Below are 16,855 nucleotides of genomic sequence, written 5' to 3'. Positions count from 1 at the left end.
TTAAACAAAGTACCTCTAGTCAGTTTAACCTTTTAGAGACAAACGGAACCCTTGGTTTAAAAGGCCGACTCGCTCTTAGCCCAGTGTTTTAAGTACACCAGGCCCTTTCTAAAAAGCGTATGCTCCGTTTTTTGTAGATCCTTTTAGGTTATAGTGTGGCCAACTATAAATAACTTTCCCGCTCATACCCAAAAATTGTAATACCGTATGTTGCCCCGCTCATTACCATTCGGCAAAAAAAGGACAGAAGATCCACGGTTCATTACACCCGCTTAAGGGCTCTCCGTATTCATTGGTGCCCATAAGTTTGCACTAAAGTCTCATAAATTTTCATGCGTTCGTCTGACCTACTTGGGATTTAGTCATTTTGTAAATGTTTCGACCTAGTTAGTTACATGTTAATTGTTTGTCTTATTAATTGAATGTGTGCTTTGTTATTTGCGTATCAGTTTCAATTGAAATAACCAATAATAGTCGGCAAAAACTGTTCATAATTTGGCAGTGTGTTTACACTATACTTGGTTTGGATAGGTATTTAACTAAATGTAAACAAAACAACGTCAATTGGTGTCTTAAATATTGATTTTCTATCTAAACATTTGCATTTCCGTATTGAAATACATTAATCTAGTTTATTACAATGATAGATTAGAATAGATAGTAATATCCTGGGGTTTTTCATTTGCCAAACTATGGTTTACACGTGCGAAGCCGCGAATAAGCACTAGTATAATATAAACACAAAATCGCATTTGAAAATCGCTCGAAGCATTCCCGCACAGACAAAAGCTTCATAACAACAGCCCCCTTTTTAGAGGGGGGTTAAAAAGAGTTTACCCCTTTTGTTTTCATCTCAAGGCTTGCTTTCAATCACTGTTTTACATATACGAGTGATATCCTTCATTTTTATGGTCTAAACAGAATGCGCCCTTGGTTATTCACTCCCATATTGTTTTCTAGTGATGCGAAAAGCAAGAACTCAATATTCGGCCATGCGGTTTAGGAATTGGCGAAACAAATATTTGGCCGAGATATTTCGCTGATTTGATTTAATTCGCACATGGGCGAGCAAATAATTATTGATGTAAAAAACAATTCTAATTCGAATTGATAATATTTTGTGGCCAAGTGTGCATCTTGGCAACTTGTTTAATTCCGGCAAATCAAATGAATATTTATCTTGTTTTGATGACAGTAAATTAATCGAATTATTTATTACGCTAATAACCATTTTTAGGGTTCCGGAGCCAAAATGGCAAAAACGGAACCCTTATAGTTTCGCCATGTCTGTCTGTCTGTCTGTGTCCGTCCGTCCGTCCGCGGCTTTGCTCAGGGACTATCATTGCTAGAAAGCTGTAATTTTGCACGGATATATATGTAAACTATGTCGACAAAATAGTACAAAAAAAATAAAAAAAAAAATTTTTTTAGGGTACCTCCCATAAACGTAAAGTGAGGGTGTTTTTTTTCCATCCAACCCTATAGTGTGGGATATCGTTGGATAGGTCTTTTAAAACCATTAGGGGTTTGCTAAGACGATTTTTAGATTTAGCGATGCGTTTGCGAAATATTTAACTCTAAAATCTAAACAGGTGTGTGGAAAAATTTGAAAAAAATCAGGATGGTAGTAAGTATAACAAACTTTCAAGGAAAACTATAACGGCTGAGTTTTCTTGAGAATTATTAGTAGTTTAAGAGTAAATAGCAGCCTAAGGTATAAAATATACCTAAACTTGGAAGATTTCGTATAAAATACGAAATCCTTAGAAAAATATTACTTAATTCTTTCGTAATGGCTACGGAACCCTATTTCGGGCGTGTCCGACACGCTCTTGGACGGTTTTTATTTCTTTATTAACTAAGATGCATTATTTTTGTCAAAGTCCTAGTTATACATTACCTACTTAATTCGCGACGGCTATCATGACATAACATTACAGAAACATGTTGCCAAAATTTTATTGTTAACATAAAATACTGCTAGCCTCAAAAATGCTCTTAGGAATCTAACATTTGCATAATAATTCTTAATTAGTGAACTAGAATATTTTTACCTTGATAATCATTGACCGTTACGAAGTTTCTTACTAGTAAATATGGATCTCCGCAAAATAAAGCCTAAATCGATTGCCAAAAAGCCTCTAATTTTTTTAATGTATATTAAAGAATATTACTTGAATATTAATGTCAATACTTTAGTAAATAGAGTGAATCACTCCACTACTGAACATGTGAGCAAATTCGTCCAAAAATATTTGCCGAATTCTCCAAATAATTACCAAATGTTCGGCACGTCTCTAATTGTCTCCAACTTCACTGTTCCAGGACATTTTGACGTCTTCGAGTCCCGCATTGCGACAGACGTTTATGGGATATCAAGCCATAAATGGCTTAATGTAATTTGACTCAATGACTTCTTAAGGTTTCTTGCCTTTAAATCAAAAAGCGAAAAGCTTGTTATTATTATAGATTGTGATTGTGAATTGTTGGTATAGTAGGTAAACCCGGACTTCAATAGATATTTTGACGATGTAAGTTTTATTAATTTTTATTTTCGTTTGTTAAATCTACATCATTTACCTCATGTTGAATCGATTTAATTGCAATTACAATTTGATCAACAACATTTGAAAATGGATTATTTTAGTCGTTTTTAAAAACATTGATCTTGTAAACACATAACTAGGCTTATAAGACTATGATTATGATTAAATTAGTACATAAACATAAATAATTATCCCACAGATACAAGCTTTTCAAAAAGACTCAATTTAAGTCTGCTTTTTTATTCACTTAATTCTGTGAAGTTAAAAAATATAAGTATTTTTAAAACAAGCTTGGCCAAACAAAGCCCTACTTATACTTTTATGCAAGTTCGGTAACAATACATTTATCGGGTAGTAAAATTCTAGTAATCTAGCCAGGAACTTATCAACCACTAGCTTTTGCCCGCGGCTTCGCCCGCGTGGAATTCGGATATCGCGCGCTGTTCCCTCGGGAATTCTGTATTTTTCCGGAATAAAAAGTAGCCTGTGTCACTTTCTGGCCTACAAACTATCTCTATGCCAAAAATCACGTTGATCCGTCGCTCCGTTTCGACGAGAAAGACGGACAAACATACAAACACACAAAATACAAACACACACACTATCGCATTTATAATATTAGTATGGATTAGCATTGATTTTTAAACTTGTTTCGGTATATGCAAAACTTAAGAAGATGACCTGTTGTACCTATGTAGCAGTAACGTGTCCGTATAGAAAAGTCCACGTTCCATATTCGAAAAATGACATAAGTCCCATTATCAATTCTGTGCACTACTGCATGCATTCTTAAGTGTTTTACCTATAGTATTTGGTTTAGCAGTACATTGTATGGCGTAGGGGACACTACATTAGAGAAATCTCTCTCCAGGTGGTTCTGTTTAGATGACAATACAAGTACATTCAACTAACAGTACGGGGACGTATCTAAATATCAAAAATTAATATATTTAAAGTTAAAAAGTCGACGGTCAAAATATCGAAAGCAGGATAGGATATTAGATTAGGTTGACCGTCGATATTTTAACTATCGATATTTAAATTTTCGATATTCAGATACGTGTCCAACATTACCGCCAGAGAAAAGGCTTGATTTCTTTTAACAAAAACATTTCTCAAATTGCAGGCAACGGATACATACCGACTTCGAGTCTTCGCGAGATTCTCGCGGCTCTGGACGACCAACTGACCCCTGACCAGCTGAACGAGATGATCGCAGAGATTGACACCGACGACTCTGGCACCGTGGACTTCGACGGTGAGCATGGCCCATAACCTTTGCGTCAAAAGTTGTGCAGGTTGCACATTTTTGAGATGTTAGGCTTACGAGTTGGTGTAGAGTTGGTACTGCTGGACATAGGCCTCCCCCAAGGCTCTCCACTCAGTATGAGATGTCAATACTTCCTCCCTAGTAAACGATTAAGTTTCTTAGACTGTATCTATTTTCAAACTTATTGCGTATCACTCAGTATGTCCCTCTTTACTGGGACCGTCAGGAAAAGAGACACTGATAAGAACATGGCCATTATTCTCCTCTCCACTGAAAAATAACCCTTCAAATTACACCAACTTTCGCCCCTCAATTGCAAGTCAAAAATATTCTTACGCAACCAACTTTTGCGTCTTTTTAAGCTCTACATAATTCAAGAAGCGCTAAGCCTGCAAATTAATTCGGTGCCCTGATTCCAGAGTTCATGGAGATGATGACTGGCGATTAAAATGGTGACAAAGACGCTGGGGGATGTACGGAGCGGGGCTGTCGGCGGGCACGCTGCAGTTTCCTTTGTTGGATTGAAATAATCTATTGAAACGAAAACTTAATATAAACCTACAGAACAAACAGGACAAAAACGTAGAAACGAGAACCTATTGAAAACATAATAGGGGAACCCAACTCTTAACCTAAGCCGAGCGATCAACTCGGTGCAACTTTTGTATCTGTTCTATCATAGTTATTAAAATGTATTTGGTGTATCATGTTGTACATACAAAAATAGTAAAAAATGTGGACCTAATATGTTGCATGGTGTTTATTGACTGTATCAACTTCTACTGTTTTTTGTAATTAAAATAAAATTTCATGAAACCATTAAAATAATATGTTGCAACGTGTTATTCAATTACGTGTAGCAGTCAAAAGTCAATCCAGTAAATTACATTGCTAAAATCAAAGATTGCCTATCTATTGTCTTCTTAGTTTTTTACTGGAGAATGTGTCGTTCAGTTCACGAGCGCCGCTCCGTATGTTTTCAGTTTAAGATGTAGCCTACTAGTCATTAATATAAATAGCTCCTTTAACTTGTCTCTTGTAATAAATTTCTGCTATAAGTTCTCATTGTATTAAATTGTTACTTATTATTTTTCTTTTTCTCTACCCAAATGTTTTATCCATTGCAACGTTATAGCAGTTAGTTTGTGCTTCTTTACAAACGTAAACCATTTGAGGCGAGCATATAAACAATTAATAAAATATAATGATAAGACGCTCTAAAATTACTGGCACTTGAGTTATCCCATCTTAGGCCTCTACGTTGGCAACGCATCTGCAATACCCCTTGTGTTGCAGAGGTTTATGGGTTGTACTACCATCAGGAGATCAACTTGCTCGTTTCCATCAAGTCGAATAAAAAAAAAACTCGAATCGCTGATGTTGGAAAAGTGACCGCCAAGCTTAAATAAGATTGGGCCGGGCATATCTGCCGGATGCGCCCTCTAAGATGGGCGCACACAGCCACATGGTGGGTGCCGCTCGACGGCCACCGACGGCAAGGCAAACGGAGGCGTAGATGGCGAGACGACCTGGACGCAGAACTGAGCGAGTGGCCGGAGGTAGCCCTAGATAGGGAGATGTGGAATGCAATTTGGTGAATTGGTAATGTTGCTTATTCTGACTATGTTAAGCCGGATTTCACACTATGTCCTACAAATTTTTTCATTGAGTGACACAAAATGTATGGAAATTTCGTAACTAAACTGAAAATTTAATAAATAAATAGTAGGAACTCAAAATGAAAAATAAAACGACAACAAAATAAAAAATAGCCCAAACATGCATTTTTTGCCAAATCAAATTAAGTACTCTTAATTACTTAGCTATTTGTAGTAAAGCGTCACAAAAGCTCCCCGTTTTATAAAGGCACCATTACACGCAAGAAAACTGGAAGACAAAGCGCGTGTGTAACGTCTTAATTATCGTATGCCGTGCGATACTTCAAACGTCGGGTAGCGTGTGGGTAAGTTCTACTTGGAGCCTTTGTTTTTATTTCTTAGCTTTGTTGAGGCTTTGAATACTCCAGGTGATAGCCAGCCTCATGGGTACTCGCTCAGTTCCCCACGCGAGGGATAGATCGAAGAAGGAACAAATGCAAACGGCTTTCTCAGATCCCGGCTATGAGAGAGATTTACCCCCTTATTCATAAAACTTAACAAGCCTATGTTAACTAACAAATGCTTTGTCCCTTTCTAACAAATACAAATGTCGAAGTGACAGATAAGGACAAACGAATTTTAGCGGCATTTTAACTAAAATAGGTTTGATTGTCGTTTATGAATAAGGGGATTAGTTTGTAATATACCTACTAAACAATGATACAATCTTCAGCTCGAATAACACATAACCTTTAAGCAGAAAGGTCCTCGAGTGGTGACCATGTACCGGAAGATGAAACGTTACCCACTTAGTAGACAATCGGTGAATGCAAGTGGCAAGTTATCATTCATTGTGGCGTTATAAGGGTGTCTTTCCACCAGAGATGTGCTATGCAGCTATGCTGCGAGGACGTGAAACTATGTGACCATTTCCACTAATGATAAGCTTTAAATTTTAATGTAGTAGTTCGAGAAAGATGCTCTATGCAGATGCTTAGACGCGAGGTAGCTGTGCGACGAAGCTGCGTAGGTCGAGCTATGCGCTATGTTCTGCACGTGTTATCACTATTCATAGCCATCTATAGCATGCATTCACAGCACGCATCTTTTCATATAAAAAAACACAGCAAAGTTGAACCCGTTTTCAACAGCGCTTTGCTATGTGGAGCTTTGAATATGATTGGTGGATATCAAACGCATCCATAGCATGAAGCATTTACATCTCGGGTTGAAAGTCACCAAGGGTGAGCCTTTGTTTAATAGTGGACGTTGCGAGGCTGATGATAGTCCTCGGGTACCAAGAGGAGTAAACTACCCTTAAAGCTCCGCAAAAGGACTTGGTACTCTAAACGCAAACAATGCTGTGCTTTGAAGCTCAAAGAACTTTGAAAACCCACTGGCATAGATGAGCGTAATTTATTTTATCAACACTAAGATAGAAAGAAAGAAGACATTTATTCACTAATACGGAAGACACACAAATACAATAAAATTTACACAATTACACAGAAATAAACCAAAAAAATACGTGAAAACACATGAAAATAGTAACATAATACACAATTTTGTGTGTCCCCGCAAACTCAGCGGTCAGTCGCTGACTCAGCATTTTGCTGAGGCGTTAAACGCCAGCAGCGCTGATTTTCCACCAGAACCATAATAAAGAAATAAAATAAATAAATAAATAAACCACTACGTAGTTTTCTGATAGATTAACCGCAACAGTAATATGTAATGCACTGAATTATAGAAGTAGTGTTAAGCTTTGATTATCTTATTGAATCAGGCGTTACTTTGCGGAGGTCCATATCAATGAACTAAAATAATTACTTTGCTCACCCGCGACCTTACGATAGCAACGTTTATGCAAGACATATGTGTTTATGCAGTTCCTCCACGTCCATACTGTAAGAACACTCGCAAATTACACAAATTGATCTATCACCACCACCACAATACACTGACGCGTTTCGAACTCAACCAGAGCTCATCTTCAGAGCTTCTGTTAGTCTAATATTTAGTAGCATGGTGAACGGTTGTTTGCTCTGAAGATGAGCTCTGGTTGAATTCGAAACGAGTCAGTGTAGTGTGGTGGTGGTGATAGATGCGTTTGTGTCGCACGACAATTTGATCTCGAGTGATATAAGAATAAGGACTTTACTGATTTGTCTGTGTCTTAAAAAAAACATTCGTGACATAGATTCGTCTTGCCGCCGTTACTTGTTTCTTGTTTAAAGTTTATAAAAATAATAGCTTTATCTTATTACATCAGTTTAACACCTATGGATATGTTACTAGTAGAATAAGTTAGTAATTCAATGCAGGTCATTTGTCATCGGTTTCTGAACCCATCATAGAGTACTTTTAATATGTGTGTGGATAAAATAATGTATGCAACTGTACGCAATTAGGCCTTAAAACGCTCATGTAAACCACACTCATGTTTTAAGGACCCTTATAACGTAACAGTTGCAGAAACTACTATTTATTGCCAGCTGTTTTATTTATTACCTTCATCATCATACGTCCAGGTTATTGGCATGAACATCGATTAATCCCTGGGCACAGGCAAAATGAGACTATAACTTAACTACTTATTCCGTTTATTTTGACAGATTGAGAACTTCACACATATCATTGAAGCTTATGATTTAAATTCGGTTTCCAAGGCGTCCAGACTCCGGTGGCTCGGGCACGTAGAAAGGTTGGGAGAGGATCGACCCGTGAAGAGAGCGTACTTGGGACGACCGAGTGGACGTAGGCCGGTTGGTCGTCCCAAGTACCGCTGGAGGGACGAGGTCCTGAAAGACCTTTTGGACCTTGGAGTCGAAGCCTGGCAAGAGTGGGCTCAAGATCGCAAAGCGTGGCGTAATCTGGTGTTGGAGGCTAAGACTTACTTTGGGTCACTGCGCCCTGGTAGTAAGTAAGTAAGTATAAAACATAGCTACTTAAACCAGCTGGCAGGCTTACGTACTGACCCTGATCAGAAAAGACGTCTTAGGAGGCACACAATTCTAGAACTGAATCAACTAATTTGAAGATTCAGACACATATAGAGGGTCTCATGGGGAGCCAACTCTACACGACATGCATGCAACTGATCTACTCATACTCGTAGTCCCCCGATTGATCGCATGATAACAAAAACGAACCTAATAAAAAGTACCTAATGTAGGCGACATTTTAGCCCAGGTACTCGTAAGTACATAGAATGCTAGAACAGCTAAACATAGAATGCTTGCTTTTTAATAGGTACTACTTTTTGCTTTCCTTCAGATTTATTGCGTCGTTCAGAAAATAACACATTTCAAGGAATACCTGGCTTGCCAATCAATAAAGGCACAGCGTCATTGTGAGAAAGGGACAGCATGATTAATCACTTAAAGACCCTGTTTTATTTCTGATGCCTTGAGAAAAGGTGGCTGAGTAAGACACAGAACACTTTAAGAACAGTGGAACCAAATAATGAATAATGTGAGGGTCTTCGGCAAGTTAGTACTCGTATCGTGAGGTCCATTTGAAATTGCAGTCTTGCTTGTGATTGACTTCATCATCATCATCATATCGGCCATAGGACGTCCACTGTTGGACATAGGCCTCCCCCATAGACCTCCAGTTGCCTCGGTTGGAAGCGGCTTGCATCCACCGTGAACCCGCGACTTTAACCAGGTCATCCGTCCATCTCGTTGGTGGACGTCCTATGCTACGCGCTGTTTAACTTAATTTGTTAAAAATCAATCCCAAATGTGACACAAATGTAAAAGCTTTCAAAAGGACCTTATGATCTCAGCGCGAACTAGCCTGTCACAGAAAACCTTATTAGATAGCTCTGATTATACCGGATGTGGCCTGTAATACGAGCAAAAAATGTACACGGAGTATTCTAGCAAATAATTTGACAAGTTTGACTGAATACCCCTGCGTAAATTTGCCAGAAAATTTAAATTGATGTTCACGAATGTTAGATATTAGGTATGATATCCAATCCATCTATCCACGTACATTTATCACACAAATCCATCCGGTCACTTAGGTAAGTGTGTAGGAATTACAAACACACGCACACATATCCAAACTTTCGTACATTATTAAAAGTTTACAAACAAAAACAAGTGAACGTTCAATCAAATAAGAAGTCTGTCTTGCCAAATCACGGATGTAATGGCAGCCAAGTTCTAAGTCAAGATCTCGCGAAAGTAGGTTTGTGGGTCACAGGACGATATTTCCATAAAACTGAGGGAAATATTAGGGATATACCGCGTCAGCTCAAATTATTTTATAGCCTCATAAATTTCGAATAAAACGCTTTATACGGACCTTTTTTTAAGCGGTTCGTGTGTTATGAATGATGGGTAAGCTGTGGCGTTTTGTGTATTGGATGCTGAGATTTGAAAGGGATTTCGGTGTTAAAAGTCAATTCAATGATAAATACCTACATGTGTGCTATTTGCTACTTTTCATACTTTGTTATTATACAGTTTTAAATGTTATTTATAGATTCGAACATTGGATATTCACTTTTGAAAAGAAAATTACTACCAACCAGGAATTCAGATTTCTTTTAGAAGTACCCATTGGACTCAATGCAATTTACATATTAACCTTACCAACAAAAAGTTGGAAAGCCCCTGACTTTGTCATTTCAAAGTTCAACATCTCGATAACGGCTAAACCGATTTTGACGAAACATGCCTAAGAACCATCGCTAGAAAACCTTCTTTCAAAAAAAACCGTTTCCGAAACGGTAAACCCGTTTAAGAGCTACGGTGCCACAGCCAGACACACATAGCAGTCAAACTTATAACACCCCTCTTTTTGCGTCGGGGGTTAACAATAAAATCTCTATAGTACTAACCGTGGCGATGTAGTGGATTGGCTTCTTAAGCAGAGCAGTATGGGTTGAAATGCAGAGGATCATGCATGATCCATGAATACATGTATTCAATTCAAATCCGGGCTCACATCTTTCAGTTTTTCGGTATCCATAATGCGCAATTCAGAGGTACCTATACAAACCTGCGAAGCAATTGAAGTTCCCATCAACACAGTGCAGTGGGATGCATACTGACTGGGATGATGATGATGATGATAAACATCTATAAAAGTGCATGCCTAAAGGAACATTCATAACTTTGTTCAATTATAATTTTTAAAGCCAGCGTCTAGATTAAATAGGTTAGTAAGTCAACAGCCCTTGGTTCAAGCTGACATCCACAAACTTCAGGAGTTCCAAAGTTCCATTGCCGTCTAAAATGACGCATTAAAGTTTGCCATTTACTGGAGGCAGTGGTGATGTCATTTGATTTATGGAAAACTGACAAATCGCTACCTATCCCTAGATTAGTTTGTGTTTATTTGGAGGCGTAAAATATAATAATTTCAAGAGGCCGATTTTCGATTTAAACTCAATGACAGTAATGGCTACTTGCTGGAAACACATAAATCTTGAGTTTGCATTAAGCTCAGTTTCATCATCATCATCCCAGCCGATATACGTCCCACTGCTGGGCACAGGCCTCCTTTCAGAATGAGAGGGCTTGGGCCGTAGTTCCCACGCGGGCCCAGTGCGGATTGGGAACTTCGCACGCACCATTGAATTGCTTCGCTGGTTTGTGCAGGATTCCTCATGATGTTTTTCCTTCACCGCAAAGCTCGTGGTAAATTACAAATGTAATTCCGCACATGAATTTCGAAAAACTCAGTGGTGCGAGCCGGGGTTTGAACCCACGACCCTCTGCTTGAGAGGCGATAGGTCAAACCAGTAGGCCACCACGGCTTTAAGCTCAGTTTAGTAGTGTCAAAATGTATGGAACTGTCAAGCTTAAGCCAGGTTTAACGACTAAATCTAGATTTATATTTTCCTGCAAGACGGCCTAAATCTATAAAATATTTACCTTTTGATATGTAATAATCTGAAATTGCAATGAAATGGAAAACACATTATAAAATTTGATAGTAGGACACGATTAAGTACCGGGTGTGGTATTTGTCGAACTGAACGACATTACTTCAGCGACTATTAGAAATAACGGAGTCTTTAGATTTTCCTTCTTCACTCTTCACGCAAATTAAATAGGTAGTATTTATTATCATTACGCCATCCTAAAACACAATTGATGTCGTCTGTCACTCTACAAATATCTAACATTTTGCTTTACATTGCTTCTTTAAAAAAACATTAAAGTGTAGGTAATAGAAAAAAAAATATTGACTAAGTCGCTGAACTAAATGTCGTTCAGTTTAACGATCTTTATTTTAACTATTTACTCTGTATATAACTTGAATGTTTAGGAATATTTTAATTTTTCATTGTTAAAAGTAAGACCGGTGCCTTATTCGTAGTAATTTAGGACTCGGCCTCCAACGTGCGAACGGCATTTCAGTAAGCTAGAGACAGCGGAGAGCTTCGTTCATTGTATGTTCTGAGAGATAAACACAGACGCTGCAAGCGCCTCGGCCGCGCAATGTACAACGAAGACGATTAATTTAGTATTGTCGTAATCGGACTATTAGTTATTGATGTATGGAAATCACACGATGATGATGATAATTATCAAAATCTTCAGCATTGCTCTAAGACTATCACAATCTGAAATACAGTATTTATATTTCGAGAGAAAGGTAAATCTCTCTTCAAATACAAGACATTTAACCAAAGATACAATACCTGAGACGGGCATCCAAACATGTTTAATAAGACGTCTGGAAAACACAATTTTATTCATGTTCATGTAACTGTAAGAGTTGTTTCTACTCTAGAACTATATGAAGAGGTTCTGATGTGTCTGTGTGAAATGCTTTAAGAGATAATTTTTACAACTTACAAATAACGGTTGAACCATGTTACTTACACAATATTTTTTTCGTATATTTACGTGGTGCTAGTAATGGACTAGTGTCTGGAAAAAATCTCATTATTCCGTCAATAGGGATGACGACTGGGTTAAAAATGTATTTTATTTAGTCCGACAGTTAGATTATGGAAAAATATGGGACACCAAATCAAATTATTAAAAATCGACAAAGGTATAGATCATCAAACTTCCGGAGTGGGGGCTTGTGACGTCGCTATTAGGTTAAAATCGCACCTTATAGTGACTTCACTCGAAACTTCTAAGCACCGTATCCTCGTCATTTTTTAATTGTCAAGCAAAAGAAAAAATACGTGTACAATATTTTTTAATTATGTAACTGACGGACTAAACAGTTTTTTTAGTCGTATAGCCTATTATATTAACAGAAAATAGCGTAGATTTTCTTTTTATCACTTAAACAAAAAATATTGAAGATGGAGTTAGACGTCGCACTACGCGACACTTTTAAGCACGATGTGACGTCTTTGCTCCCCACTCTTGAACTTTGACTCGTTACATCTTTGTTTTTTGAATGATTGTCAAAAGAAAAAATACGTTTTCAATATTTTATGATAATCTTTCTAAGGGAATAAGTAGAACTGAATTGTTTAGCCAAAATTTCTCAAAATTCATCATTTTCCCTTTTTAACGCCATGAAAGGAACTTCTGTGCAAAATTTCAGCCAACCACTACGGCCTTTACTACGAAGTGCAAATTCAAACTTCGTATCATGCCGTCCCGCAGACACTTATATCATTTAATAAGAGAGTGAGAGGGACGGTACGATACGAACTTCAATTTTTGAATTTCGTAGTTCTCGTAGCCCCTCAGGTCCCAGACTTTGAGCTGATCGTTAACTATTCAGTTCAATTAGTCAGACAGTCAGGATTATTTTTATCCAAAGCATCATATATTCGGAATTTTTCAATCAGTATTGGTTAGCTGACATTGATGATCACCATTTTTATTAAGGAGGTTTATGAATTATCAATGACATCATTAGGTATTGAATAAATAAAATTATTATAATTCCAAACACGTAAAAACATGTTTATTATCGCAACAGACAAGTTCGCTCACCCCACTCTGTACCACGAAACGCAGCAATATGCAAAAATGATACAGAAGTGCATAGAGAACGATGCGTACCGTTTTGTTTAGTTTGTAAAGTACGTATTATTGTCTGTTTTTCGCCTTCTACAGAAACATACTTTACCTCATCTGTGTTAGTGACAGTTCTTTAAAAAAAACTATGCATTCATGAATGCAACAAGTGCCCATACCTATATCATTGTTGGTTTTAAGTATATTTTAAACAATAATTACTGGGAAAGAAAGTCACTTAAGTATGAAATGGCCTTACACGCTCTAAGATACTTTATTTAGCTCTACATAACTTTAAATGTGAAAGACATGTCGTCTCAAAGTCTGCACAACTGAGTCGGAACTACAGTTAACTTGTTTCAGCTATGTACCAGACAATCAACAACAACTATTGACGATTGACTTCGTAGTATTCTGCTTTATAAATTATAGGCCACTTTTCATTCTTAGATGACTTCAAGATACCATTAACTTCAATTTTGAAGAAATATGCATGGAATCCATTAGCAGGCAGCAATTTACTTAAAACAATTTGGAGTTCAAAATCAAACTGATCAAAAAAATTTGCAACTACCTTTTACTTACTTTACGTAGAGTTATTTTACGTTACTTGTAGAGATTATAGAGATCTCCTGAACTGCTTCGAAAATATTCACTATTATTAATTTACGTTGGATTAAACAAGTTATTTTGTAAGTTGTGTATTTTTCTCTGGTGTGTACGAGTATTACTTACCGTTTGCAGATTTGTCAGCGATGAAGATGAAGACTACAGCTAAAACAAACTACAATAATAAACGCGAATGATTCATGACAGAATATCATTTGGCAATGGTTTTTATTGAAAATGTCAATTGTTCTGGTATTTTAAATGTATCGCCGTAATCGGTTTTTGTAAAGGTCAATCTACAAATTGTCTTTGCCACTCATTTTTAATTTTCAATTTTTTTAGTAAAATGCGCAACAGCGATAAAAATTCTTAACATTGACGTGAAGTCATTTATAGACGACTGAGTTCGGTAAGACATAACGTTGACTCATAAGACATGCACAGATTAAAAACCATCGCCGCCCAAACCAAGGTAAACGACAAAATCATCGATGTAAATGATCAGGCGTGAACAAGCATTAGCATACTGCCTTTACCTGACTTACACTCCTAAAGCTACTGGTGCTTGCGCTCCGAGCCTGCAAGAAGAAACAACCGTTCCGATACACTAGCACACACAGCTTTCATAACGACCAAAAAGATTGGCAAGCTTGATGCTGGCCGGTTGGATGGCAGTGGTCATCCGAAGAAATAATTTCGTTATGTTTCGTTGTTTCGTTATGTTTGTTATATTATATTGGGCAAAGTGACTGAGAAATTTTGAGAAAGATTCTGGCCAAAAGTTCTATTTTTGTCGCGGTTAGGATGTAGGCAGGCGAGCGTAATTTTTTGAGTTGTGACTCGCGTATTTTTCTTTTACTCAAAATTATTTGTACACATGTATGAAACTGAAATACGCGACCGAAAATAAGCCATTCACATCTCAAAAAATTACGCACGTCTGACTTCATCCTAACCGCTACAAAAATGAAACTTAATTGCCCAGAATCTTTCTCAAAATTTTAAATCGACTTTTTAAGTACCTAATTACTTCAAAACTTGTGTATTCATATTTCGTAGTTTTCTTCTTAAAATACCTATTTATACCGACGGCACTCTTCGCACAAAATATTTGCTCCAATTTACAGCACAAGACGATTAATTGTGGTCCTTGAACAAATTAAATTCCGTACGTTTCAGAATATTAAAATGAGATTTAAATTGGAAAGAGAACCAATTATGGTTTCCACCTTCATTTATAAACAAATTGGATGAAATGCAAAGTAATTCGTAGTACAACTTCGCTTAAAAGATTAGCAAGTCATAAATTCTGTTCATCCTTAGAGAAACGGGATATTGATTTTTCCCTCATTCGGTTCTATTCACTGAACTTAAGCTCCAATTACGATATTATAAACTTCCAAATTGCCTTTCAAGTTTTCTTCTTTGAATATAAAGAACTTTTGAGAAATAAGAGCGGTTTTGTTTCGACAGAGTATCATGACACATCACTATCGAATTTCTGACATTTTTACTTCCCGATTTTTGTATTACGATTTTTCCATTAGTTAGTTTCCTTGTAACAATTTTTATTTTTCATTAGATACTTATAACAGATAACTAGAATACATTGGAAAAAAAACTTCCTAAAGTTATTCGACACTAAGACAAAATTCGGAGCGAACTTTGATAGTTTTTTTAATTGGATACATGTTTTGATGTAGCTTGCTATTGCTTTCTTGCAGTAATTGTTAGCAACGCTGTACTTACTTAGTTTTGAACAAGTGTAGTTTCCAACGGTTAAGATCTGAAGTAACCGACATTAAAATATTATATTACGTTGTGGCTAAAAAAAAATACTTTTTAAGGCCACAGTTCAAATAATAACTTAAGGATTAAGATACAGTTCTACTTTAGACCACTTTAAGACCCCAACCACGCCATCCAACTCGCTTTGTGTGCAATTATGTGCCAGAATAGTAGAAGAAAGAAAAACAGTACGTGCAGCATTCAACCTTGTTGGTCGGTCAACATAGAACAGTTAAGTATCGTATGCACAGATATTCTTGGGGCTGACTTTGAAAACAAAAAAAGTATGTACTAGGTACAGCCAAACTACTTCAATCTTGTCACAATGATTTTCATTGCCAGGCATTGTAACTTTTAGTAGAATTCTTTGTTAGCCGACTATTTAGTCTATGAGCTTATTTAACCTGTTTCAAGCTTTACTCAGTCGTCATCGTCAAAATACATAACAAAGGTTGGAATCATGGCATAAGATCCGCGATTTACGGGGAATTTCCCACTGATATCTATTTCTCTCAATAATTAATGTAGGTTGATCATGTATGCAGTGTTTATTGGTTTCATCAATATCATTAATAGTAATTAATTAAACAGTGAGGTAAATGCGTAAGATCTCATCTACTGAATTAAATTTTAGCTGGTTATTATAATTCCTAAATAATAGACTCAGCCCTTTCTAGAGCTGTTGTTTTATCTATACTAAATAAATCTTTAATACCTATGACTTTCACTGTAAAATTCCTACTCTCAGGCTTCAATCACTAGTATCATTTATAGAATCTATTTTCCATATATATATCGCATATATCGGTTTATATTGGACACAAAAATTGTGTTCAATTTTGCGTCTAAAATAAATAGATATTTGTGACGCGAGTTCCATGTGACGTGTGATTGAAGAATGGCTGCCTTTTGGCTTTATACGTATCATATTGGTTGAAATATTTTATTTCACATCGTTTCAAATTCAGCCCCAAAGCGTAGAACAAATAATTTAATAATGCAAGCATTTATCCATCGTGTTAATAGAAATTTGAAAACAGTGTCGATTTTTAGTCAAATCTCGAGAGAATAAGCGAGACAGAAGAT

At 36.8% G+C, this 16,855-nt stretch overlaps 2 protein-coding genes across 6 annotated transcripts in view; one reads left to right on the top strand and one right to left on the bottom strand.

Moving 5' to 3' along the window:
* LOC141436935 (troponin C-like) overlaps positions 1–4,904 on the top strand; it is a 50,279-nt gene extending 45,375 nt beyond the window's left edge. Inside the window, exons 5-6 of the mRNA XM_074100072.1 lie at positions 3,673–3,804; positions 4,236–4,904. Coding sequence (XP_073956173.1) covers positions 3,673–3,804; positions 4,236–4,264 — 161 coding nt within the window. The 3' untranslated portion in view covers positions 4,265–4,904. The remainder of the gene's footprint in view (positions 1–3,672; positions 3,805–4,235) is intronic.
* Positions 1–16,855, bottom strand: part of LOC141437342 (neo-calmodulin-like) — a 327,352-nt gene that overhangs the window by 76,296 nt on the left and 234,201 nt on the right. For 3 of the 5 annotated variants that reach the window (XM_074100637.1, XM_074100635.1, XM_074100634.1), the window contains one exon: positions 14,518–14,559. The exons of the other annotated variants lie outside the window; for them this stretch is intronic. In XM_074100637.1, the coding sequence (XP_073956738.1) occupies positions 14,518–14,559 (42 nt within the window). The remainder of the gene's footprint in view (positions 1–14,517; positions 14,560–16,855) is intronic. 5 annotated transcript variants of the gene reach the window in all.

The sequence above is a fragment of the Choristoneura fumiferana genome, chromosome 17 (assembly GCF_025370935.1).
Source record: "Choristoneura fumiferana chromosome 17, NRCan_CFum_1, whole genome shotgun sequence".
Lineage (NCBI taxonomy): Eukaryota > Metazoa > Arthropoda > Insecta > Lepidoptera > Tortricidae > Choristoneura > Choristoneura fumiferana.
The sequence above is the reverse complement of the archived record's forward strand: the minus strand, read 5'-3'. Positions and strand labels throughout refer to the sequence as shown.